The sequence below is a fragment of the Trichechus manatus genome, unplaced genomic scaffold (genome assembly GCF_000243295.1).
Source record: "Trichechus manatus latirostris isolate Lorelei unplaced genomic scaffold, TriManLat1.0 scaffold00037, whole genome shotgun sequence".
In the NCBI taxonomy this organism is placed as follows: domain Eukaryota; kingdom Metazoa; phylum Chordata; class Mammalia; order Sirenia; family Trichechidae; genus Trichechus; species Trichechus manatus.
In genome coordinates this window covers 14,137,252-14,161,637 of record NW_004443973.1, presented here as the reverse complement: position 1 = coordinate 14,161,637, position 24,386 = coordinate 14,137,252, and the positions used below count along the sequence as shown (strand labels likewise).

At 41.0% G+C, this 24,386-nt stretch overlaps 1 protein-coding gene across 1 annotated transcript in view; it reads left to right on the top strand.

Moving 5' to 3' along the window:
• Positions 1 to 24,386, top strand: part of MYO3B (myosin IIIB) — a 532,652-nt gene that overhangs the window by 5,691 nt on the left and 502,575 nt on the right. Inside the window, exons 4-6 of the mRNA XM_012555289.2 lie at positions 7,832 to 7,936; positions 8,182 to 8,281; positions 11,073 to 11,149. Coding sequence (XP_012410743.2) covers positions 7,832 to 7,936; positions 8,182 to 8,281; positions 11,073 to 11,149 — 282 coding nt within the window. The remainder of the gene's footprint in view (positions 1 to 7,831; positions 7,937 to 8,181; positions 8,282 to 11,072; positions 11,150 to 24,386) is intronic.

The window sequence follows — 24,386 nt, the reverse complement described above, 5'->3', positions numbered from 1 at the left end:
GGCGGTATGGGTAGCCAGGGGTGCTCAGTCTTCCTTGCCAGAATGGGCAGTTTAAGCAGGCTTCTGGGTGGTTAGGGTGCAACCAGTCCTCAATAGCTGTTACCTTTTGCAGAAGCACAGGGCTTCCTGGACTCAGAGCTAGAAAGAACCTCAACATTTGTTTGACTCATCCCTTTGTTGTTCAGTTGAGGAACAGGCCCAGAGAGGGGAAGAGACATGTCTGTGGTCACGCAGCCAATTGCCTGGCAGAATGAGAGGTGAAACCACACTTCAGAAATTTTCTAGCATCATGTGCTGCTGTTATGATGCTATCTTTCTGATCACTGGAACACAGATGTGGGGTCTGTAGCTGGGAGAGCAGCAGTTCCTGATTGCACATGTGTGCACACATGCACAGCTCTATGACGATGCATGGTCTACACAGCAGCCTGACCGTTTTGCCCCCTCTGCAGCTGTTTTAGGAGTGTGTTAGGAGACACATACAATAAAATTATGATCTGTTTAGTATTATTCCTCTCATCCAGTATACTGAGATGAAATTTATGGTGCCTTTGCTCTTTCCATGCTGAATGGGATGAAAGGCCCAGTGAGAGGCCATTCCACAGAGCAGTTCTAGAGGATAGAAAAATGTTTTTAATAACCCCCTTAGATCACCACAACTCTGAAAACAAAAGCAAATAAAAGTGTCATGTCTGAAATTTATTACTAATTGGTAGCAGAAGGTAAACAAAGCTCTCTTTTGTGATAGACAGCTACTATATTAGAAAGATAAGACGAGAAAACATTCATACACACTAATATGTTAGAAAATTTGTGCTTAAGTTTTATTCTGAATGAATATTCAATTTAAACAAAATCTATAAGTCCTATTGTTTCTTGCCTAAATGAAATATAATAAGAAATTACACCTGTAAGAAAAACACAGTACTCAGAAAAAAATCCTAATGTGTGCTAAGGCATCAGATCACATTTTCTCTAATTTCTTTCAGTGTAAAACCTTTGGCAGGTAGAAGCTATTAATTTAAGCATGAATCAAGTGTTCAACGTAAAAGAAATGGTTTAGGGTAGTAGGAAATGAAGCTGTAAGGTTAAAAACAGATTCCTTAAAATTTGAAACCAGGTAAAAGAATTAGTTTTTTAAAAATCTGTTTTTTCCCCCGCAGAGATCTAAGTTTGGTATCTAATATGTAGAGCCAGAGCAAAGAAAGACACCTCTGTCCAGTTTTTCCCTTTATTTAAGGTTCCAGAAAGTCCAGTTTAGGCTCAAATATCATTCAAAGTGTTACACATTAAGCCATTTTCACCATTGCTATTTTGGTATGAATTAAGTTTGTCAGATTAACAAATTAGTGTCTTAGCAGGATTCTGATAGATTGGAACATAGGACTGGTAAATTTTGATCAACCAGAAATGGGTCGGAAAACACTGGAGCATGGAAACTGGCCCAGATGGCAGGTTCTGATTGGAGTCACAGCAGTGCTAGGGTCAGGACGAAGGCACAGAACACTTGGGAGTAGAAAAGGGAAGAACTTTGAAATGCAGCAGGGTTGCATCTTGCATACTTGTGCTATATGTGCTCAGCAAAAGAGAATTAGGAAGCTGAGTAGTGGGACAGATTCTGCCTGCTGTTCTACTCAATGAGCGTGTACCCTGAAGAAAGAGGGAGATGAGAGTCTCAGTGCCACTGGTCTCTCGTAGTGTGAGCATCTCGCCACTCTGACTGCGACCCAGGGGTTTCAAGTGACATGCTGTACATTCTTCTAGGAGCAAGTCAGTAACTTTACCTAAAACCAGATTGCCGTTGAGTCAGCGCCAACTCTTGGTGGCCCCGTGTGTGTCAGAGCAAAATTGTGCTCTGTAGGGTTTTCAACCCTGTGTATGGACTTGAACCACCAACATTTTGGTTAGCAGCTGAGTGTGTTACCCGTTTGTACCACCTAGGGACTTGATTTGAATCCACCTGGAGGTGCCTTGGAAGAAAGGCCTGGGGATCTTCTTCTGAAAAATCAGCCATTGAAAACCCTATGGAGCACAGTTTTACTGTGACACACACAGGGTTGCCAAGAGTCAGAGTCAATTAGATGGTAACTGGTGACTTTACCCTAGTATTCAATAACATAATCATGATCTGTCCCAACACAGAAGGAAAAATACGCTGTTCTGTACTTACTGAGAGGTGGACAGTGTCCAACATAGTGTTTTCTAAGGAATGGTCTAGAGTAATTTTGCTTATACTTGATTTTTGCTTTATGTTCTCTGTCAGACTCCACACCCTTGAAAGATAAAGTCCACGAGATAAAGAGACACTGAAAAAGAAATTCCTTTAAAATTCTGCTAAGTTAAATCAATATGCTGGTGCAGAATATACTTACACTAGAATAAAGGTTTGGTGTTTGTATTACATTGGCCATTCTGAAATAATGTGGAGGAAAGTTGATGGTTTATTGAGCAAAGAACATTTTATTGCTTGAAATTATGACCGTCTTAGCAAATGCACATACTGTGATTGAATCAATATTCAGCGATGTTTTGGAAAATAGATGTGGAACATAAATGATTTTTCTATTTTTTCTTGGTTTGGAGCAAAATGCTCATTAAATTCTAGATGCATCTAGCTGCCACATTTCCTGAATGCTGAGGACGTAGGGAGGAACTGCGGAAATGGAGACACACCTCTGTGTTTGAATCTGACTGCTGGCAGAGTGGGCGCAATGAAGGGGGCTGCATGCGCTAACCTGCAGGGGTGGGGCAGGAGGCTGGGTTGCCTTTTTACAACTCTAAGGGGATTATTTTATTTGATGCATTTAAGTATAATTCCTTGTCATGCTTCTACAATGGTCAGCCCATTTCACTAAACATTTACTCTGGTTAGACAATTGTCAGTGGGTACCTGCTTTCTTTTTTTACATCCAAATACCCAAAGTCCTTTCTTTATAACCCACGGGCTGCCCTTTAAGCCTTTGCTGGTGGACATCTCAGCTTCACAGGCTAGCTTCCTCTCAAGGTGCCCTGAACAGTTTAATTGTATGTCTCTGTGACTCATGGGAAGTCAGACAGCTCTTAAACTCTGACATTAGTGAACCAAAGGCACCAGCTGAGTAAAATCCCTTTGTTGTTTTTAAATCCACAGCTGAGTTTTGATTTTGCTGACAAAATGGCTACTGTTAATCCCTTCACGTGTTTTAGAAGAAAGTTTATAAATTGGCTTCCTATATAAAAAACTGCCTAATTGGCCCTGTTGCAAAAGTTGGCCACACTTACAGTAGGACAGGAGAGAGACTAAAATGAAGTTTCAGGGGAGGTTCCAGGGATGAGTTATGTTGGATCATCACCCAGCATTTGATTTAAATTTTCTCTCAGTAGAATTTTAATAGCACACTTGCAGTTCAATAAAGTGTGTGCCTCCTGCAGTGGGAGCCAGGCTGAGGAGTGGTTCTGATGAAGGTGCTACAATGCTTTGCATTCCTATCACTGCTTTTGTGTTAGAGGATCAAAGACCTTCACTGATATTGCCCTTATTCTCACAATATCCATAGACTGTGTCTCTTGCTCACGTTCCATCTCCTGTTGGTCAAAAACTCCTGCTGCGCCTCTTATAAAAGCCTCCCAAAGCTGTCCTCCTAATCTCTATACTATGACTCTTGGCTTCTTGACCCTGCTTCCCTGCATTGTTCCAACAGCCTCCTAACAGGTGCCCCAGCTCCTGGTGTCTTCCTCTGCTGGCCATCCTCCAGTCTGCTGCCCGAGTCATCTTTCTAGAATGCAAATCTGAACATGGAGACCTCCTGCCTAAAATCTCTCAGTGGTTTACTGTTCTCTCTAGTGACGTATCATAGTATTATGACACACGTAACGTAGACTAATAAAGCCCAAACTGCTCAGCAAGACACACCTGTCATTCCCCATTCCCCACCTTCCTTTCCCATCTCCCTGCCCTGGGATCCTCGTGCCCTTTGTCTCAACAGTAGCAGAGTATTTATACACAGACACATAGACACACACAGACACACACACACCCCCCCCTCATTCTTTCATGCTCTCTTCCTTTCCACAAGATGTTCCTTTTCCTGGGATGACCTTCCCTTTTGCTGAAAACCCATTTGCCCCTCAAACTCATCGTAAATGTTATGTCCTCTGGGAAGATTTCCCAGGCTGTCCCTTTGTCTCCCTACCTCAGGCAGAGTTCACTACTCCTTCTTCTGGGCCACCACACTACCTTAGGCACACTTCTCCTCCCACATCACACACTCTTAATTCATTTATGTGTCTGTCTTCCCCACTAGGCTGTGAGCTACTTGAGAGCACGGGCTGTGTTATATTTATGATTGAATGATAGTGTTACCTGCAGGAAGTCCTGACTGGTGTGGCTTCTAGTCAATAAAGACACACCAGAGGTGAGGAGGGGTGAAGAAACTTTTATACTGTCTGTCTTAGCCATCTAGTGCTGCTATAACAGAAATACCACAAGTGAATGGCTTTAACAAAGAGAAATTTATTTTCTCAAATTCTGGTAGGCTATAAGTACAAATTCAGGGCATCACCTCCAGGGGATGGCTTTCTGTCTCTGTTGGCTCTGGAGGAAGGTCCTTTTCATCAGTCTTCCCCTGGTCAAGGAGCTTCTCAGGCACAGGGACCCCCGAGTCTAAAAGACGCACTTAGCTCCCAGTGCTGCTTTCTTGGTAGATGAGGTCCCCCCAACCCTGCTTCCTTTTTCTTTTATCTCTTGTAAGATAAAAGGTGGTACTGGCCACACCCCAGGGAAACTCTGTTTACATTCCATCAGGGATGTGACCTGACCAAGGGTGTTAACATCTCACCCTAATCCTCTTTAACGTAATCTAATCTTGCCTTATTAACCACAGGCAGAGATTAGGATTTACAACACATAGGAAAATTATATCAATCACAAAACGGAGGATAATCACACAATACTGGTAGTCATGGCCCAGCCAAATCGATACACATATATTTTGGGGACACAATTCAATCCATGACACCATCCTTCACAAGGAAGTACATCCAAACAGCATGGACTACATACGTTATCATGGCGCGCAAGCACAGTAAGACAAATCGCATTTTTCTCCTTAGTATGTACAAAAAATGGTGGATAAATCACACCCTGGGCAGAGATCTTATACTTCTGAAGCTAATAAACTGGGTTTGACTGGTTTAAGGCAGGAACTGAGCCACACAAACACTCAGGGTCTTTAAGGACAATGGACAAGAAGGGGCAGGTTCTGTTTGTTAATGGCTGAGCAACTGCTAATTGAGCCACATGCAGTGCTGTCTGTCACTTAAGAATTTGATGATAATGGACAGGAGGAGGAGGTCTTGCTTGATTATGACTGAGCAGCTGCTGGCTGCTCTGGCTATCAATAGGTAATAAATTGGACCATCACGAACTATTGAGAACAAACAGGTAACTTTGTTCTTGACCCCGTGGTCTGCCTAGAGGAGACAACTGATTTTGACCTATTCTGAACTTAGTCCAATTCAGTGACTTCTTTGGGAAGGGGAGATTCCAGTGTTTATATCCCATTTTCACAGTCCAGTTCAAAGCTAAGTCATTTCAGGGTAGGTATTCAGTTTTTCCACCACCTGTCTGTCAGTCTGTTGTATTGTGGTGGCTTGTGTGTTGCTTTGGTGCTGGAAGGTATGCCACTGGTATTTCAAATACCAGCAGGGTCACCCATGGTGGACAGATTTCAGTGGAACTTCTAGAATAAGATAGACAAGGAAAAAAGGCCTGGCAATCTATTTCTGAAAATTAGCCAATGAAAACTCTATGGGTCACAACAGAATATTGTTTGATATAGTGCTGGAAGATAATCCCTTTACATTGGAGGGCACTCAAAATACACAGTGGTTGCAAGAATGGACTCAATCGTAAAGATGGCACAGGACTGGACAATGTCTTGTTCTGTTGTACATGGGGTCGTCATGAGTTGGAGCCAACTAGACGGCAACTAACAACAACTCAGTTTTTCAGGGCCTCTCCTTTCCCTCTTCCCCTTCTCTTCTCCCTGGGAGGCATCTGGATCTGAGAATAAGTAGATGCTTATTTAAAGCCATGGCAGTGAGGGCAGAGACCTATGAACCATGTGGTAACCAAGGTCTTGTGATGATAAAACTGTGCTGTCTGCCTTTAGTACCTCTTGATGTCCCTGGTCCCTGGCTCTCCCTCCTATTGTAAGGTTCTTACTCTCTGTGAGATGTTCATAATTAGAGTTAAATAGATCCTAATGTATTATTATCTTGATAAAGAGTTGCCCTCTTTTAGAAAAGGTGCTAATCTATGCTCCTTCGGTTTTCCTTACTTAAGAAAAGGTAGTTGACTCAAGCAGCCACAACCCAGAGAACTGTCCCCTGTGAAATAATAGTTAACTCTTTCCCAAATTGCAAACCAAGTGCCACGGGGAGATCTTCAGTCTCTAAGGCAAGGTCTTAGCTTTAAGGTCAGGATGCCTTTGAGAATATGATGAAAATTTAGAAATTTCTCTCCAGAAAAATGCAAGATGCCTATTATTTCAGGATGTTTACATACCTTGCTCAAATCAGTTAAGAACTTTTGATTTTAGATGGCATGTAGCAAACCCAAACGTGCAAATTGACTTCCGGGGTTAGTGTTTTGAATTAGGGAGTAAAAATTCATGTACTATGTAGTAGAAATTACCCTGACACCCCTTAAATTGCCAAGACAGTATAGTACACCTTGTTAGTACTCAAATCCCAGTAATATACAATATATAATAAAGACCAAATATGCAAGACATAATCCTATAGTATTTTTAATTACAGAAAAAGAAAAAGAAGAGCATAAAGTTGCTGAAAGCCTAGAGTTGAATATGAGAAGATTAACTGCACATTTGATGCAACTCCATTCTATAAGCTTTCCATGCAGTGGCAATTCTAGAAACAGCTGCTAGTTGGGCTTCTAATGCCTGCAGTGCCAGCACTGGTTGTTGAAAGGTTTGAAATGATGGAAATTTATTCCTTCCCAGGTATCAAGGGCATCATCCATCTCGCCTCTTCTGTCCTTTGTTTTTTCCATTTGTTTTTTAGATTTTTAAAAAGTTGTGGTAAATAATATATGTAACAATAACAGTTGCCATTTCAACATATTTTACATGCACAGTTCAGTGACATTAATTACGTTCATCATGTTGTTCGACCATCACCATTATCCGTTTACAAATTTTTCCATCACTTTTAACAGAAGCTCAGTGTCCCCTAAGCAACAAGTCCCCCCTTTCCTCTCTCTCCCACTCACCCCTGGTAGTCACTAATAAACTTTAGTCTTTATATACTTATCTAGTTTAGATAATTTCATAAAAGTGGGGTCATACAATATTTGTCCAGTATTTGTGACTGACTTATTTCACTTAGCAGAATGTTTTCAAAGTTCATCCACGTTGTAGCATGTATCAGAACTTCATTTCTTTTTATTTAAAAATACATTAAAAAAGACTTCATATGAAGCAAAAAATATTCAATAACTCACCGTGATTCCATATATGCTTTTTCTTTCAAGCTTCTAAATAACGTCTTGTGCATTTATATTTCACTTGACATTTTAAAAGTCAGCTTTTTGGACATGTGCTTTTATTTATAAATTGTCACCTTGAATAAAGAACACACACACGCCTTCACAAAGAACTAGACTGTGTAATGGAAATTTGAAGTCTAATTATTTTGAGCTGGAGTTGTATGAACTGCATAGTTACTTAAATATACATCTGATCAGTAATCACTGGACTCTTCTTTATTTCTTTTTTCTTTTTGTATATGTTTCCCTGCTTTTTCTTTCTTTGGCCACCTCCTCTTGCAGCTGTGTAACGGGGGCTCGGTCACGGAGCTTGTCAAAGGTCTGCTCAAGTGTGGCCAGCAATTGGATGAAGCAGTGATCTCATACATCTTGTACGGAGCCCTCATGGTAAGAATGTCCATCCAGCTGGTGAAGACAGCAGAGGGAGCAATTTGTCCTTTGCTTGGCTCTCTGTTGCACATTAACAGTGGGGGAAATCCCCTTTAATATGCAAGGTTTATAACAGCAGGGAGGTGAAGCTAAATGTGGACTCTGATTAGACTTTTAAATAGTAGGGTAATTGTTTTTGAATAAGCATGTAAATTTCCCCCTTTTTCTTTCCTGTTGTTTGGTGGTGGTGGGACTCCATGCAGGGCCTTCAGCATTTGCACAACAACCGAATCATCCACCGTGATGTCAAGGGAAATAACATTCTTCTGACAACAGAAGGAGGAGTTAAGCTCGTTGACTTTGGTAATGACTGCATGTTTTGTTTTCTTGATGTGTGCGGTTTAGCCAAAGGCGACAATTGATTGCAATCTCTGAAGACTGGGGCCTCTCTGCTAAGCCCTAGACTGAAGGACTTTTCCAGTTAAATGCAGACTGGAGAGTGGAGGCTTTACCAGATGGATCACCCTAGGAGATGCTGTTTGTTAATCTATTTTCAGCTTTAGAAGCAATTTTATTAAAGATAACAAAAAAAGTGTTTCCAAAGAAGAATTTGATGGAAAAACTTTGGTTTTCTGGTAGGAATTTCTTGTCTCAGGGCAATTGTCTGTAATTTACATTTTGTTATTTCTTGTTTTGCATATGAAAAGAGAAAGCAGTTTGGTCTTTCAAATGACTTTCACTAGCCTTAGGCACAGTTATTCCCAATGAGCCAAAGGTAAAATAGTCCTTTGGACCTGAGAGCTAACGTCCTTTTAAATTGTGATTATTGCTGCCACATGTGAGACTGGTTGAACTGGAAACATTAACAGGAAATGGAAGTGTAAGAGGAAATGCAGAGCAATGTTACCTAAGGCCAGAGAACTATTAAACATCTCCACGCAGTGCTCATATAGCGATATTCACAAACTAACAAGTCATTTGGTTTTCCTTTTTAAGTTTATTGAGTGGTTTATCTTCTAAATGAATTCAACAATATTTAGTACTTCAAGATCATTGTTAAAAACAATGAGAAAAGATTTATAGAAGCACTTTTTAAATTGTTCTTTATCACTGTTTACATAGTGGAGAAAAAAGATTGATGGATTTTGGATATTCATTGTTTTATTGATAAGAAAGAATGTGGTGTTAAAACATCAGTGAATCATTTGCTCAGAAGAGATTACTTAAAAATAAATGACGTTGCTTTAGATGTATTAGTCTATTTCCTAAAGAGCAATCAAGGAAAAATAGCAGAAGGGGCAGTTTGTTCATGCTTTATGCATTTCTGTATAAGGAATCAGTATAAATCCAATAGTATGTTGAGTGTATACCATCAGAGATGTGTTTTCCACATGATCCTGGAAGCCGTGAATGTGCTGTAAAGGGAAAGAGCCTAGAAGGATGAGAATAGGGATTAATGCTGACTCACCACGTACCAGCTTTACAATTTGGCATCAGTGTAAAAGCCCCTAATCTTTCCAGAAGAAGGTTCTGGAACTTCTAGTTGCTGCAAAAGAAATTCCTAGATATTAAAAACAAACATATGGTTACGATTTTTTTTTTTTAACCAAAATTATAGTGGAGGACTTGGTAAAATGGGAAATTATCCATAGCTAATAGAGTTTAGAGAGCCCTCTTTGGCCTTCTAATAGAGAGAATGTCATGGCTAACAAGGACCCCTGGTGGTGCAGTGGTTAAGCACTTGGCTGCTAACCAAAAGGGCGGCAGTCTGAGCCCACCAGCGGGAGAAAAAGATGACAGCCTTGGAAACCCTATGGGACAGTTCTACTCTGTCCTGTAGGGTAGCTGTGAGTTGGAATTGACTTGACAGCAGCGGGTTTGCTTTTTTTTTTTTGATTAAGCAGCTAACAAAACCACCACCCCCCAAAACAATCTGTGGATCTTTGACAAATCTACACCTGATGTTTTCAAAGGTGTGCCCTTCACTAATGAACACACCCATCCAGGTAGGTTTCTAAGTTCTTGTCATCACCGGCCTTAGTGGCAACCTTTGTCATTCTCTTAAGGGCTGCGTTAGATTTCTGCTTGGTATAAAAAGATTACTTTTCATTTGTAGTGCTTTATCATTTATAAGTCATTTTTCACATTTGTTTTCTCATTTGGTCTTAAGTGGAACCTTTTGTGTTAGGAGTATCGTTATTCCCAATTTGAAGATGAGAAAACTAAGGATCAAAGGTGAGGTGGTCTGCTGAACTCACACAATTAGTAAGTGGTGTAATTGGGATAGAAAATCTGTCTTCTGATTGCTGAACCAGTGTACCTTTTCTTCCACTTCATTCTCTTGTGGTATAGAGAAGAGAGCTGGCTGAGGACAAAGACAGATTAAGTACGTTGGAAGCATATTAAAATTCAGATCCTCAACATTGAACCCTAGATAATAATAATATTAGTCAATTTCTTTTCCTTTTGACAAGCAGTGCTTTTGTGCCAGGTTTCCAGGCCTCTAGGTACGATAAGGCATTGAAAATTTTTTCTATGCTGATAGTCCGTATAGATAATGTATGCGAATCTTCTTCCTCCATAAAACGAAGCACCTTGTTAAGAAAGAAATGACCTGAAATGTTTTGTAAATATAATAGGAAGATATTTTGTGTTAATCCTAGTAATTGATTGTTGTCTTTTGATTCCAGGTTTTCAGTGATATGGATGGTAGTGTTCATTAGGGAAAAAGAAATTCTAGTAATTTAGATAGAATGATAAATGCTCTAACACAGGAGCTGGCAAACTACAAGCCGTGGGCCAAATCTGACCTGCCTCCTATTTTTGTATGACCCATAAGCTAAGAATGGTTTTTACATTTTGAATGGTTGGGAGGAAAAAATAAAAAAAATAATAATATTTTGTGACATGTGAAAATTATATGAAATTCAAGTTTGAATATCTATCAATAAAATTTTATGGGAACATAACCATGCTCCCTTGTCTGTGGCTGCTTTTGCATTACGATGGCAGAGTTGAATAGTTGTGACAGAGACCATATGGCCCACAAAGCCTGAAATATTTACTATCTTGCCCTTTATGGAAAAAGTTTGCCAGTCTCTGGTCTAGCATCATCCCCTGCTCATGGCTGAATTCTGACACTCTCTTCCTGTAGGTGTCTCAGCCCAACTCACCAGTACGCGTCTACGGAGAAACACATCAGTTGGCACCCCATTCTGGATGGCCCCCGAGGTAAGCAAGGGCATCTAGTTCTTTTTGTTTGTTGAGTGCCTTGCTGCTATGCCTTTTCACGGGTAAGTCATATGCTTTACACACAAAACTTTCAGGAAGAAGAAATCCTTATCCTGATTGACTTGTAGTGCTAGTTTGGTGAGTGATATTAATGAGATCTAACCTCAGAAAAGCGGGATTAAATCACAGCTAGCTCATAGGGTGCCTTCATGCAATTAGAAAAAGGTTCCTCCTCCAGAAGATGCAGCCTTCTCCAAGAGTCATGGCTGAGCTAGTTCATCTAGCTTTCGTGCAAATTAGAAAAAGTCACCTTCCCTGAGCAGATGCAGCCCCAGGGACACATGGCTTGGTGAAGAGCCATTTGTCAGTTCCAACTGACTTGCAAAACCATATGCAATGGCCCTGACTATTTTTTTGTTACCAGGGACATAGCATCTTCTCTTGCGTACTTTGTTGGCTCTCTGTAGTAAAGCAAGGGATTTGGTCCTAATTTGGTTCTGTCATCATCACAGAATCCTCTGTGAAATGATGCATGTAGAAGTTTGGAGAGTCTTCCAGCTAGATAAGGCATGCTGTGAAACACCAGGACAGCTTTGCTTGTCAGTTGAGTGTTTAATTCTGTAATACCCTGGCGTTTGCCTGAGAGCAGCTCTCTGGGATTAAGCAAACGGAGTCTTTTAATAAGAGGACTCATACAGTTTGCCTCCTTAGAGGTTTTTCCATCTCCAGTCTGTCTCCATGGCGGTTCTTCCTCTTTGTGGCTGCCAAGGTGATCTCCTAACATATTAATCTGTTCCCGCCAATCTCTGCTCACATTCTTCAGTGGCTCCCAGTAGTCTATGACCATCTTGCTCATACTTGGGTAATGGGCAGACCCATTTTAAAGGAAAAGAACATTCCTACAAATTCCAGTGTTACTTAAATCTTTAGTGTTTCTTAAATATGGTTTAAAAAACATGAAACTAGATATAAACTCTTTATCACTTATGATATATAGAATTATAAAACGAAAAGGGAAAAAATACATTATGAAAAAACTACAGAGCAAAATTTCTTACATTCAAGTAAGCAGCCTTAATTTAATGAGATGAATGGCATTCTTTAGTGAAACTCAGTTGTCTTTTGCAATGTGAATAACTACAGCATGGGTTAGTTGGAGTCTGGCACACCTACTACCACTGGGTACCACACAGTGACCTAGTTCTCCCACTGCTTATCTCTGTTTCAGCTAGGGTGCCGTCTTTGTACAAATAACACCTCCTTTCGCCTTCAGCTGGTATGGCTTTGTTATCTCCTTGCCTTGGTGCCAACTTAATAAAACCTGTTGCCTTAGAATATGAGCACTGAAATTGTGTGCCAAATGATCATCAAGATGAGGTGGAATGTTTTTACTCCTACTCTTATTATTATTAATAAAATTATCATTGGAACAAAAACATAAAAATGTTTATAGGGAACTTGTGAACCCTGAGACATTCCAAGCCCTACTTTGAGAAACAGTGCAGGACAAAGTCAAAACTCTGGATAGTGAACAAAGCTCTTCATATTCCAGCCCCTACCTACCTGTCCCTGGGTGGCGCAGTTAAGCACTTGACTATGAAGCAAAGGGTTGGCGGTTTGAGCCCATCCAGAGATGCCTCAGAAGAAAGGCCTGGTGATCAGCTTCCAAAGGTCACATCCTTAAAAACCCTATGGAATACAGTTCTGCTGTGCAACACATGGGGTCACCATGAGTCAAACTCAATGGTAACTGTTGTGTTTTTTTTTAAATCTACTTGCCCAGCTCCGTCTGTGGTTACTTTACACCCTCCGTTAGCACACCATCACCGTGACTTTGTAATTGTTGGCAGACAAGTCTGACAGCTGAATTCCAAGCTCTGTCAGGGACTTAGGACACCCAGCTCTCAGCATAGTGCTTGGTACAGAGTTGGTGCTCAAAAAACATCTGTTGGATGAATGAACATATTGGTAAAAACGTCAAAGGGATAAGGTAAATTTAGAGGGCAGCTTGAAGAAGGCTGTTACAACTGTTGGTATTAACAAATTCCTCTGTGGTTTTTGATTACTTTGTTTTCAAAGGAAGGCCTAGTTAAGGTCACTGAACTCATATTTGGGGTGGCATAACATGGAACAAGCTGGTTTTCTCACAGTCACCAGGTATAATTAAGAGAAGCTTGCCCTTGGTTTTGCACATTTCTCATGAGGAGTTTGTGACTAGGACATGCTTTTTCACCTTCCCAACTTTCAGCTGGGTTGAATGAAATAAATGGAGTGTTTCTACAGGGGGCAGTTTAGTAGTCTACAGCCCAGACTGGAACTGGTTCCATTCTCAGCATGGAAAAGCCAGAGCCGTATCCTGCCTGCCGCAGTGGATAAATTGAGGAGGAGGCAGTTTGCAGCATGGAGATCTTGGGTGCACTGCTCTGGGGAGGCCCCAAAGATTTGCTCAGAATATGTGCTCCTGCCCAGTACACTCTGGGACTCAGGCTCCATTTTGCAAGTGGGGAATTAAGTTTTCCAATAAAGCCTCTTTTCACTCCCATAATCCTCCATAGGAGTGTCCACAGGAAGAACTTTCCATTTGTTAACTATTTGTCAGTTCATTCCAACAAAAATACCCACTGTGAGCCACGCTTTGGGTCAAGAGCAGACTTTGAAAGTATAATCAGTACTGGTTCAAATTAATGTCGTCTTCAAGTGATGGCCTGCATGATGTATTGATCTTAATTTGCTTCGCTTCCGTTTGTGTGAGTAAACGGTATTTAGATTAAATATGATAACATGCATACAATGCCAGCTCCAGTGGAATAAAACCATTGCAGACAATCTTTGCTTTTATTTTTTAACTTAAGCTGAAAGATCCACGATCCTATTTTATATTTGAGAATGGAACAAAATTATTCTTTCCCATTTTTATTTCACAAGCTTGAGTAACTGCAATATTTAATTCAAATAGGCTCTACTGCAAACCAGGTAGCTAATGGAATGTGACCATACCACAATCAAATGTTGACAAGCAGTCGAGACCCACTGTTCACCGGGGCAACTCAAGGCTACATGTGAATCAACAGTCATAATGTCAGCACTCTCCACTGCCTCACTTGGATGTTACTGAAGTTGAAAAATACTGATAGAAGCAGTATCAAAGCAGCAGTACAGGAGAAGAGAAATTCCATGGGCTGCCCTTTGTGTGATGGTACTTTGAAACAATACTACTGAGGAAATATTTACTCTGGCAGAGTAAAGGGGTTAATCTCAAAGTCAAGATCAGTACAATTTTTTTTTTTTTAAACAAGCTAAATATGCCACTAGCATACTACACTCCAGGGAATATTATTTTAAGAGGGAAAGAAAAAAATCTATGAAGTTTAGCCTAGAAACTATGTATTTAACAGGTTAAAAAATCCATTGTCCTCTAGTCAGCAATGGCTCATGGTGACCATATATGTGTCAGAGTAGAACTGTGCTCCATAGGTTTTTTTTTTTAATTGCACTTTAGATGAAGGTTTATAGAACAAATAGTTTCTCATTAAACAGTTAGTATACATACTGTTTTATGACAATGGTTAACAACCCCACGACATGGCAACACCGTCCCTTCTCAACCTTGGGTTCCCTATTACCAGCTTTCCTGTCCCCTCCTGCCTTATAGTCCTTGTCCCTGGACTGTTGTGCCCCATTAGTCTCGTTTTGTTTTATGGGGCTCTCTAATCTTTGGCTGAACAGTGAACCTTGGGAGTGACTTCATTACTGAGCTAACAGGGTGTCCAGGGGCCATACTCTCGGGGTTTCTCCTGTCTCTGTCAGGCCGGTATGTCTGGTCTCTTTTTGTGAGTTAGTATTTTGTTCTACATTTTTCTCCAGCTCTGTCTGGGACCCTCTGTTGTGATCCCTGTCAGAGCAGTCGGTGGTAGCCAGGCACCGTCTAGTTGTACTGAACTCAGTCTGGTGGAAGCTGTGGTAGTTGTGGCCCATTAGTCGTTTGGACTAATCTTTTCCTTATATCTTGTTTTCTTCATTCTCCCTTCCTCCCGAAGGGGTGAGACCATAGGGGCTCCTCCCCAGGGTTTTTGATGACTGATTTTTTGGACGTAGGTCACCAAGCCTTTCTTCCCTGGTGCCTCTGGTTGGATTCAAACCTCCAACCTTTTGGTTAGCAATCAGATGCATGAACTATTTGCATTATCCAGGGACTCCATTAAAAGATTACCCTGTGCAGAATGACTTAAAAAATAGGAAACAGTTTCACATAAGTACAGAGGAAGGTGGTTGCAGAGTTTGTTGACTGATCAGCTCAGTGAAGTTACCAAAAAACCCAGATTCTTCAATTTTCCAGGCTGTGACTGCTGCAGGCTGCATGGCTTTGTGTTCAGGGACTGAGCAGGACAAGTATATAGTGGGAAGGAAACTTACTAAGGGCCTGCCAATGCACCTGGGGTTGTGACAAATGCTTTTTTTGTATGTTATTTTATTCCCACAACTCTCTGTAGTGGTTATTATCATCTCAGTTTTACCACCTGAAGAGGTACAGGAGTTATCTTGCCCAAACGCACATACCTAGTAAGTGTTAGAGCTGTGTGTCTTTTCAGAGAGCATGGCAGTGCAAGCCCCACTTTACAGATGAAGAAACTAAGGCAGTGATGGGATGGTCTCTGAGCTCGTTCAGAGCAGACGTGGCCCCTGAATTCATGTCTCCTAGCCTTCCAGTCTTTCACTTTACAGTGTGCTCATATGGGGTGTTCAGTGTGGGAAATGTGTGCAAACTAGCAGAGACAGCTCCTACAACGAAGATATGCCAAAGTACCGTAGAAGGATATTCTGAAACTGGAGTGGTAGACACATGATTTTAAAAGATGCACAGGAAGGAACATCACCTGTAATTTATAGGTCAACTACAATCACACCAATGCAAGAAGCAGCCCATGTATTAAGGATCTAGTTTACTCGACATCTTCCTAAAACAATCAAAGGTCTGTTTCTGTACTGGAAAACAGACTTGTGGAGAAAATAAACATTTGCTTCTTTTTAGAATTTTTTTTTTCCTTTTTACTTCCATCTGCCTGTTGTTGCAAACAAGAGCTAATCAGCTGAGCAGAGGAACAGATGTGCTGTGACGGCTCCAAAAATGGGTCTCTCTCCGCCTGGCAAAGGGTCCTTGATGGGACGGTTGCCATAACAACCAGCTTACACCAATACAGAAATATCGCAGGCTTTTTGCAACCACTCTTGCCTTCATTAATTACGCCATTCCTAGCTAAATTATATGATAATGGTATTTCCTTTGGCACTGCCAGGACTAGAGATGACAAATGAGATATTTTATGTCGAAAGGCTGAGAAGGCCATAAAACACTACAAAGCTGAAATATTATTATTGTCATTATTGTTTTGTTCCTTAAGCTCTAGCTAATGAGTTTGGTCCCCAAATAACAGCATTTATTGAGTACTTACTATGTGCCAGGTACTAAGTGCTTTGTTTACACGAGTAACTCATTTAGAATCCCCATAAAGTCAGTGCTATTACTAGCTCAATGTTTAAAAAAAAAAAAAAAAAGTCATAGAATGCTTAAATAACTCTTCTTGTCCTTGGGCAAACTATTCGGCGTTGCCCACTGAAATTTGAACCCAGGTATTTGGCTTTAAAATCCTCACTCTTAACCACTGTTTACAGAAAACTGTTTAACTGTGATCACCAATGTATTAGATAAGATGTGAGTCTGTTTTTTTCTATTTTAAAATTATTTTAGGTAAGAGCTATCCTTCCTAATATGTTGAGGAAAATGTAACATTTTAACCTGACACTAGAAGCCAATATAATTAATACCTAAGGAGAGGATCTGGAAAAATAAAATAACAAAGTTCTTCAGAATAGAATTTAGGAGATTCCAATTTAGTCTTAGTTCTGCCATTATTTTTTTTTTTAAATGGTCGTGGTCCGGTTATTTTAATCTGGCCCCAGTAAGAGTTAAGATCATGCATTTTGGAGTCAGGTCAACGTGGGAGCATGTCTTAGTCATCTAGTGCTGGTCTAACAGAAATACCACAAGTGGATGGCCTCAAAAAAGAAAAGTTTATTCTCTCACAGTCCAGTAGGCTACAAGTTCAAATTCAGGGCATCAGCTCCAGGAGAAGTCTTTCTCTCTCTGTCCGCTCTGGAGAACCATCCTTGTGATGCATCAGTCTTCCCTTGGTCTGGGAGCATCTCAGCGCAGGAACTTCAGGTCCAAAGGAGGGCACTGCTTTCTTGGTGGTATGAGGTTCCCATGTGTCTCTGCTCGCTTCTCTCTTTCATATCTCAAAAGAGATTGCATTAAGACGCTGTCTAATCTTGTCAACCTCATCAGTACAACCTCATCACAGTGATAGAATTTACAACACATAGGAGATCACGTATAATCTCATCATAGTGATAGAGTTTACAACACTTAAGGAAATCACATCAGATTACACAATCATACAATACTGGGAATCATGACCTAGCCAAGTTGCTACACACATCTTTTTGGGGACACATTTCAATCCATGACAGAGCACGTAGCCACTTACCGCTGATCTCAGGCAAGTTACTGAATATCTCTGATTAATAAAATGGGGAGAAAAACTGCCTCAAAGGACAAAGTGAAGTAATGTACCAGAAGTGTTTTGCCCAGTGCCTAATATGGAAAGTGCTTTAAAAAATGGTGGCATGTATTGTCCTCACCCATTAAAAACAAAACAAAACAAAACAATTGCCATAGAGTCAATTCTGACTCATGGCAACCCCATGTGTTGCAGAGTAGAACTGTGCTCCATAAGGTTTTCAATGGCTGATTTTTCGGAAGCAGATCACCAGACCTTTCTTCTGAGCTGCTTCTGAGTGGGTTCGAACCACCAATCTTTCGGTTAGTAGTCAAGCATTTAACCGTTTGGGCCAACCAGGACCCTGCCTAAATAGTTTTCTTCAGTGAAACAAAGAGATTGGCTTAGGTAGTCTCTGCCTCTGAGATTTCTTCTCTTTTAGAGAGAACAATTATAGTTTTAGGGGGAAAAAGCCCCTTCTGGCTCCAACATTCTGTGGTTCTGGTGTTCCGTGAATAATGAGGGTGGTATCTCACCAACTTTTCAGTGAGGGTGAATGGATGTGATGGCGTGACCTTTAGGATCCATTTTTACCTGGCTCTCATTACAAAGACTGGAGATCCCTAAATTCCCGTCTGCCAGTCACGTTGCTGTGAAAAATGCACGGTGTGGGGAGCTCAAGAGATTCAAGTGAGAGGTCACAACATTTAATTATTGGCTGAAAGACCTCTGTATCTTTTCCAGAGACATACATCTCAGATTCTGTAGCCATTTGTTCTTCCTGGTTTGCTTCTGGCTCCTTGTATCAGCCTCTAAGAAACAGAGAGATTCCCTCCATCTGGTTCTGGGGCTGACCCTGTCCCTGAGGGACAACCCAGGTGCTCAGACTGTGGTGGGTGAAGACCCAGGGCAAGGGTGGAATGACTGGGTACAGCCGCAGCTTCTACCCTCAGCTCCAGCAGTAGTCCCCTCTCAGCTGGCGCTCTGTGGGGAAGTTGAGTCATATGTCATTGTGGAGGTGGGGGGCCGGCCCTGGAGGCGGTGGTGATACGTTATCATCCTCCTCTTGGCAAGTCTAAGTATAGGACCCCATCTGAGGGCTTCAGGTCCCAGATATGCAGCAGCACATGAAGCCTCGCAGCAGGGGCCTCATGTCCTCTCTGTAACGGTAAGCAAGCAGTGTCAAACAGTGGCCTCAGTGAGCATTTGGAACTTCCCAGGCTGTCCTCCCACCTACACTCCCACCCCTCCACCGTACTGCCCCTGCCCCACACCTCTCAGTTCCAAGCTCAGAGAAGCAAGAATTGACTGATGCTTAATCTCTGGGCGGGTGAGAAGGGCCAAGGCACCTACTCTTTCCTCCTTCTTCTTCCACCAGAGAGGAAGAACTGATGCTGTTACCACAGGAACAGAAGCATTTGCCAAAGCCATGTTAGAGCCCAACTGTGGCTATGCTTGAGTGTGGAGTCCCAGATTACCCAGTGGCTACCTACCATCACTACCACCCATCTGTCAGTTTGTTGAACTGTGGTAGCTTGTGTGTTGCTATGATGCTGGAAGCTATGCCACCAGTATGTCAAATACCAGCAGGGTCACCCATGGTGGACAGGTTTCAGTGGAACTTCTAGACTAAGACAGATTAGGAAGAAAAGCCTGGCAATCTACTTCCAAAAAATCAGCCAATGAAAACCTTATGGATCACAACAGAATATTGCCCAGTATAGAGGTGGAAGATGAGCCCCTTTGGTTGGAAGGCACTCCACAATAGCTACAACAGTGGATTCAAACATACCAACTATCATGAAGATGGCGCTGGACCAGGCAGTATTTCCTTTTGATGTACATGGGGCTGCCATGAGTTGAAGCCGACTCAATAACAACTAACAACAACCCTCCCATCAAGCCCTCTGCTGCCCTGTTCAGGACACGGGCTCAGTAATGAAAGGGAATTCACACCCAGGCCAAAGTCTGCATTTGCTCCCCTGCCCGATTGTCACTGAGCTATCACAGAGGAAAGGAAAGGGAGGCAGGCAAGCAGGATTAGGAAGGGGACCCAGAGGAGCCAGGGTGGGGATGAAGTAGGAACAGGCAGGGCGGAGGAAGGAATTGGCATTTCTCGTGCTCTATCATGTTCCACCGGCTGCTCCTTGGAAACCCTATGGGGCAGTTATACTCTGTCCTGTAGGGTTGCTATGAGTCAAAATCAACTCGATGGCAACGGGTTTTTTTGGTTTGAAGGTCTATTATACATAAGATTGCCATGAATTGGAGCTAACTTGATGGCAGCTAATAATAACAAGATCACTTCCAGTATCCATCTCTGGTGTGAGAAAGTTGCTAGAACAGAGAAGGGCAGCTGGGATGATACTGGGATTCCCAGCAAATATAAACCTCCAGGAGACTTTGTGAGTGGTAAGACAAATACAGAAGTTTGCTCATACTGACACATCTTTCATAGGTGAGTTCTATGGGCATTGGTCCTGAGTCTGAGAACGGGGTTTACCACGTAAATACGGATAAGTGGTTTGTTCCCAGGGCTTCAGGGAATTTAGGGTGCAAAAATCAATGCTGTGTGCTGGCCTTGGACCCAGAACCAGGTCCCTACTGCCCTCCACTAGCCATGGTGAGCCCTGCCTTGTAGGAAATTGGTGTTGCACAAGAGTGCTCTGTGTGTTTTTAATTTGAACCTTGTTTTATTGCTCAAAAGACTTAAGGTGAATCCTGGGAAAAGACTTACAGAGCATCACATTTAAAGTAGAGATTTTTGTGGATTTCATAAAAACAGTATATTTTATTTTTGTACTTTAAGTGAAAGTTTACAATTCAAGTTAGCCTCATACAAAAATTTATACATACATTGTTATGTGACCCTAGTTGCTCTCCCAATACTGTGACAGCACACTCCTCCTTTCCGCCCCTGATTTTCCATGCCCATTTAACTAGCTCCTGACCCTCTCTGCCTTCTCATCTCACCTCTGGACAGGAGCTGCCCATTTAGTCTCATGTATCTACTTGAGCTAAGAAGCACACTCTTCCCGAGTATCATTTTATGTCCCATAGTCCAGTCTAATCTTTGTCTGAAGAATTGGCCTTGGGAATGGAAAAATAGTATAATTTAAATTATTTCTGGCAGCTTTTCAGTATACAAAATATAGATCCAGTCCTAGCCTTAGTTTGAGTTTTATGAAAGAACTAAAAAATAATACGTCAGTTCTAATTCCTCTGCTCTGCTCTACATCTCCTTTGCTCAAATAAATCTCAGATATATCCTTTCTTGAAGTTATATTTCATACTAGGGAAGAGTTCATTTGTTTATTCAGTATCTCAGCTGGTATAACTTTAAGATGTTCGTCTGTAAAACCAATGAAAAATATTTGCTTCTGGAATGTATATAACTGCAATCTCTGATTCCAGAGAAGAAACTCTATTTTAGAAATCTTTGCGATCAATAATATTTATCAGTTATGCTAGGTGAGTTGTGTAAGAAAAATTAAGCATCTTATTTGCCTTCCTACCTCACAGCCCATCTTATTTGCCGTCTATTGCCTGCACTTTTGGACTCAAGGTCAGCCAAGGATTAACACTCTAAGTCTATTTGCCTTGCCTATTACTTAGCTGAATTTAGCTCATGAGATAACAGCCTTTTGCCTCTGTATTTGAGTGAAATTTTAATCTCGACCTTTTGTTATGGTTTTGGCTTGCATGAACGATTTTAGCAAGGTGAGAAATCAGAATGTTTAAATTAATCTTATTTACATTTTTGATGAAATTAAAAAAAATTAATGTGAAAATAAAATAGACAAAAGAAAACAACTTTTTTTTTTTTAAGTTTGCAAAATTATTTTTATGGTGCAAAATACATTTTTTCTTATAGTAGATATAATTTTTTTTGCTTTGACAACACTGGTTGAAATTACATTATTGAAAGAGATTTCAACCCAGCAGCACTTTGATATACGATTTGATAAATGGTTTAAGTTAAATATCTCGTTGGAGAAATCTCGGTGTTCTGAATCCAGGAGTTCCTCTGGTGAATGTTTTTATCCCCTTTACATCCAGTCTAATGCAGATGTTCTTTTTAGATAATGAAGACCTTGAGATGAGGAGAGACTGTTCCCTCACGCTCATAAAGCCCAGGTCTTCCTGCCAAGAGGCAGAGGGTGGACCTCACTACTATCTTGGGAGCTTTGTCTTAGTCTAGACCGAAGTGAAACTATAATCTTGGGACATTTCATGGTATCATAGTGGCCTGAGAAAGTTAAAGTCCACCCTAACCCAATAGGAAGGGATAAATTGGGAAGGACATTTCTTTAGTTCTTTTTGCATTAAGCTGATAGGAACCTAGTTTTCTGACCAAGACACTACCTTTAACCTGTCAACTTGTTGGTAAAGAATCCCAACAGTCAGCAAATGCCCTGGAGGAAGGAAACATGTCCTTGAAAGTGAAAGCAGTGTAATGGGCAGAGCTTGACCAAAGTAAACAATGCCACTAAGAAGTGCACAAGAGAAAAGGATGTACGTGTTAAGGAATATGACATAAATAATTTATCAACAACACCAGCAATAACCAAATAATGAGTGTACGATCATATATAAGCAAATATATGTACAAGAAGGTACAGTTGAGCACATATGTGTACACAGAGTATCTGTATATACATGTATGTACAGATATGTGTGTGAATGCATAATCATAGAGGACACAGTTACAGATACTTCACAAATATACCCAAACACTTTGCAAGAATGTCTTTCTGGGTTTGAAAGATTAGGTGCTTGGTCTCATGGGACAGTTCAGCTAGTTGACACCACAAAGTTGATGTTCTGTATCCTAGTGCAGTGAGTAGTGTCTGGGGTTTTAAAAGCTTTCAAGCAGCCATCTAAGATACAACTATTGGTCTCTACTCATTAGGAGCAAAAGAGAAAGAAGGAAACCAAAATCTCAGAGAAGAAATAGTCCACAGGGCTAATAACCTACACAAGCCACAAACTCATCTACCCTGAGACCAGAAGAACTAGATAGTGCCCGCTACTACTACCGACAGTTCTGATCAGGGCTACAATAGATGGACCTGGATAGAATGAGAGAAAAATGCGGAATAAAACTCAAATTCTTAAAAAGTTCAGACCTACTGGACCAGCTGAGACTGGAGGACTCCCTTAGACTATAACCCTGAGATACTCTACGTCTTGAACTGAAATGATCCCCTGAGATCACCTTTTACCAAAATGACAGGTTGGCACACAGCATAAAGGATATTACCCATGAGTATGGGGCTCCATTTAAAAACCATTTATATGAGACCAAAAGGTCAACAATTACTCTAAAGCAAAGATGAAAAGACCAAGAGGGCAGGGAAATTAGAGTACTGGAAACAGAATAACCAGAACGCAATTAATGAGAATGTTTATACATTGTGAAAAATGTAACTAATGTCACTGAACAATTCTGTAAAAATTGTCAAATGGGAACCTAATTTGCTGCGTAAACTTTCATCAAAAACACAATAAAATGTTATTTAAAAAAAAAAAGAAAGTGAAGGCAAACATTTTGATATTTTTACATTTTCCAAACAAAATCTGCCCTTTTTTGTTATAGAAATAATTCATGCTCCCTGTAGACATTTTAGAAAATGTAGAAAGGCTTAAAGAAGTAAATAAATAAAATAAATACTACCCATGCTTCAATGACCCAATGATATCTGCTGTTAACATTTTGGTGCCATTGAAAAAGCTTAATAACCAGCATTTTCATAAATGGTGTTTCACACGAGGCCTGTGAGAAAGGAGTCGGTCAGTTTGCATAGGAAGAAGAGGCAGAGGGAGAATAAATAATTTGCTAAAGTTGCCCAGTGAGGGAATGACAGAGACAAAATGAAGATGTCCAGCTCTGGAATTTTCTTGTGCCAGCCAGAGGCACAGATCCCTCTAAATCAAAGAACTACTGACAGTTGTTTTTTCTCTGGCACTCTCCAGCTGGTAGCTGAGGAAAAGATCACCTATTCCCAACAGAACTCTGCAGACCATGCCCAAGGACAGATGAGGAGATGATATCTGTCAGAGCAGTTGTATTAAGTTGTATGTGCAGTTTCACCCCATAAACTCCTTCAGGAGAGGGGAGGAGGCACTCACGCTGTTGGAGAGAAGGAAGTGACTAGGGGCAGATTTAGGGAGCCCGGAACTTTGGAAGTCTTCAGCCCCAAGAATGCTAAAGAAAACTGCCCTAGCAGTCAAGGCAAGTGACTGCCAACTTTTGCTCTCCTCCAAAGACCGGCTGAACCAAACTGTTAGTGAAAACTTAAATTTCTTTTCTTTAGTCTACTCCAGAAAGAAGAGTTTTTGGCAGCCTAGGTGGTAACAGCTGTCTTGGGTGGTTCAGGCCCACCTCCGGGTGAAATAGCTATTGACGTTGGGTATCAAGGCTGTTAGTGCATAGATATTGCTAGTAATCCCAGCATTAGTGGTTTTCCTCCTCCTAAAATAAGCAGCAGTGTAGTGTAAGTGTACCAGAAGAGCCATAAATTCGCGTTTCAAGATAGGAACCTGGACATACTCCATTAACCAGCTTCCAAACAATTGCTCTGTCGCTGAAGCTCATCCTCCTTAACAGAGGTATTATCACATAACCAGCATCTTTTCAGAGACCTTAAGACTTTCTACAAAATATTGGCAGTAAAATC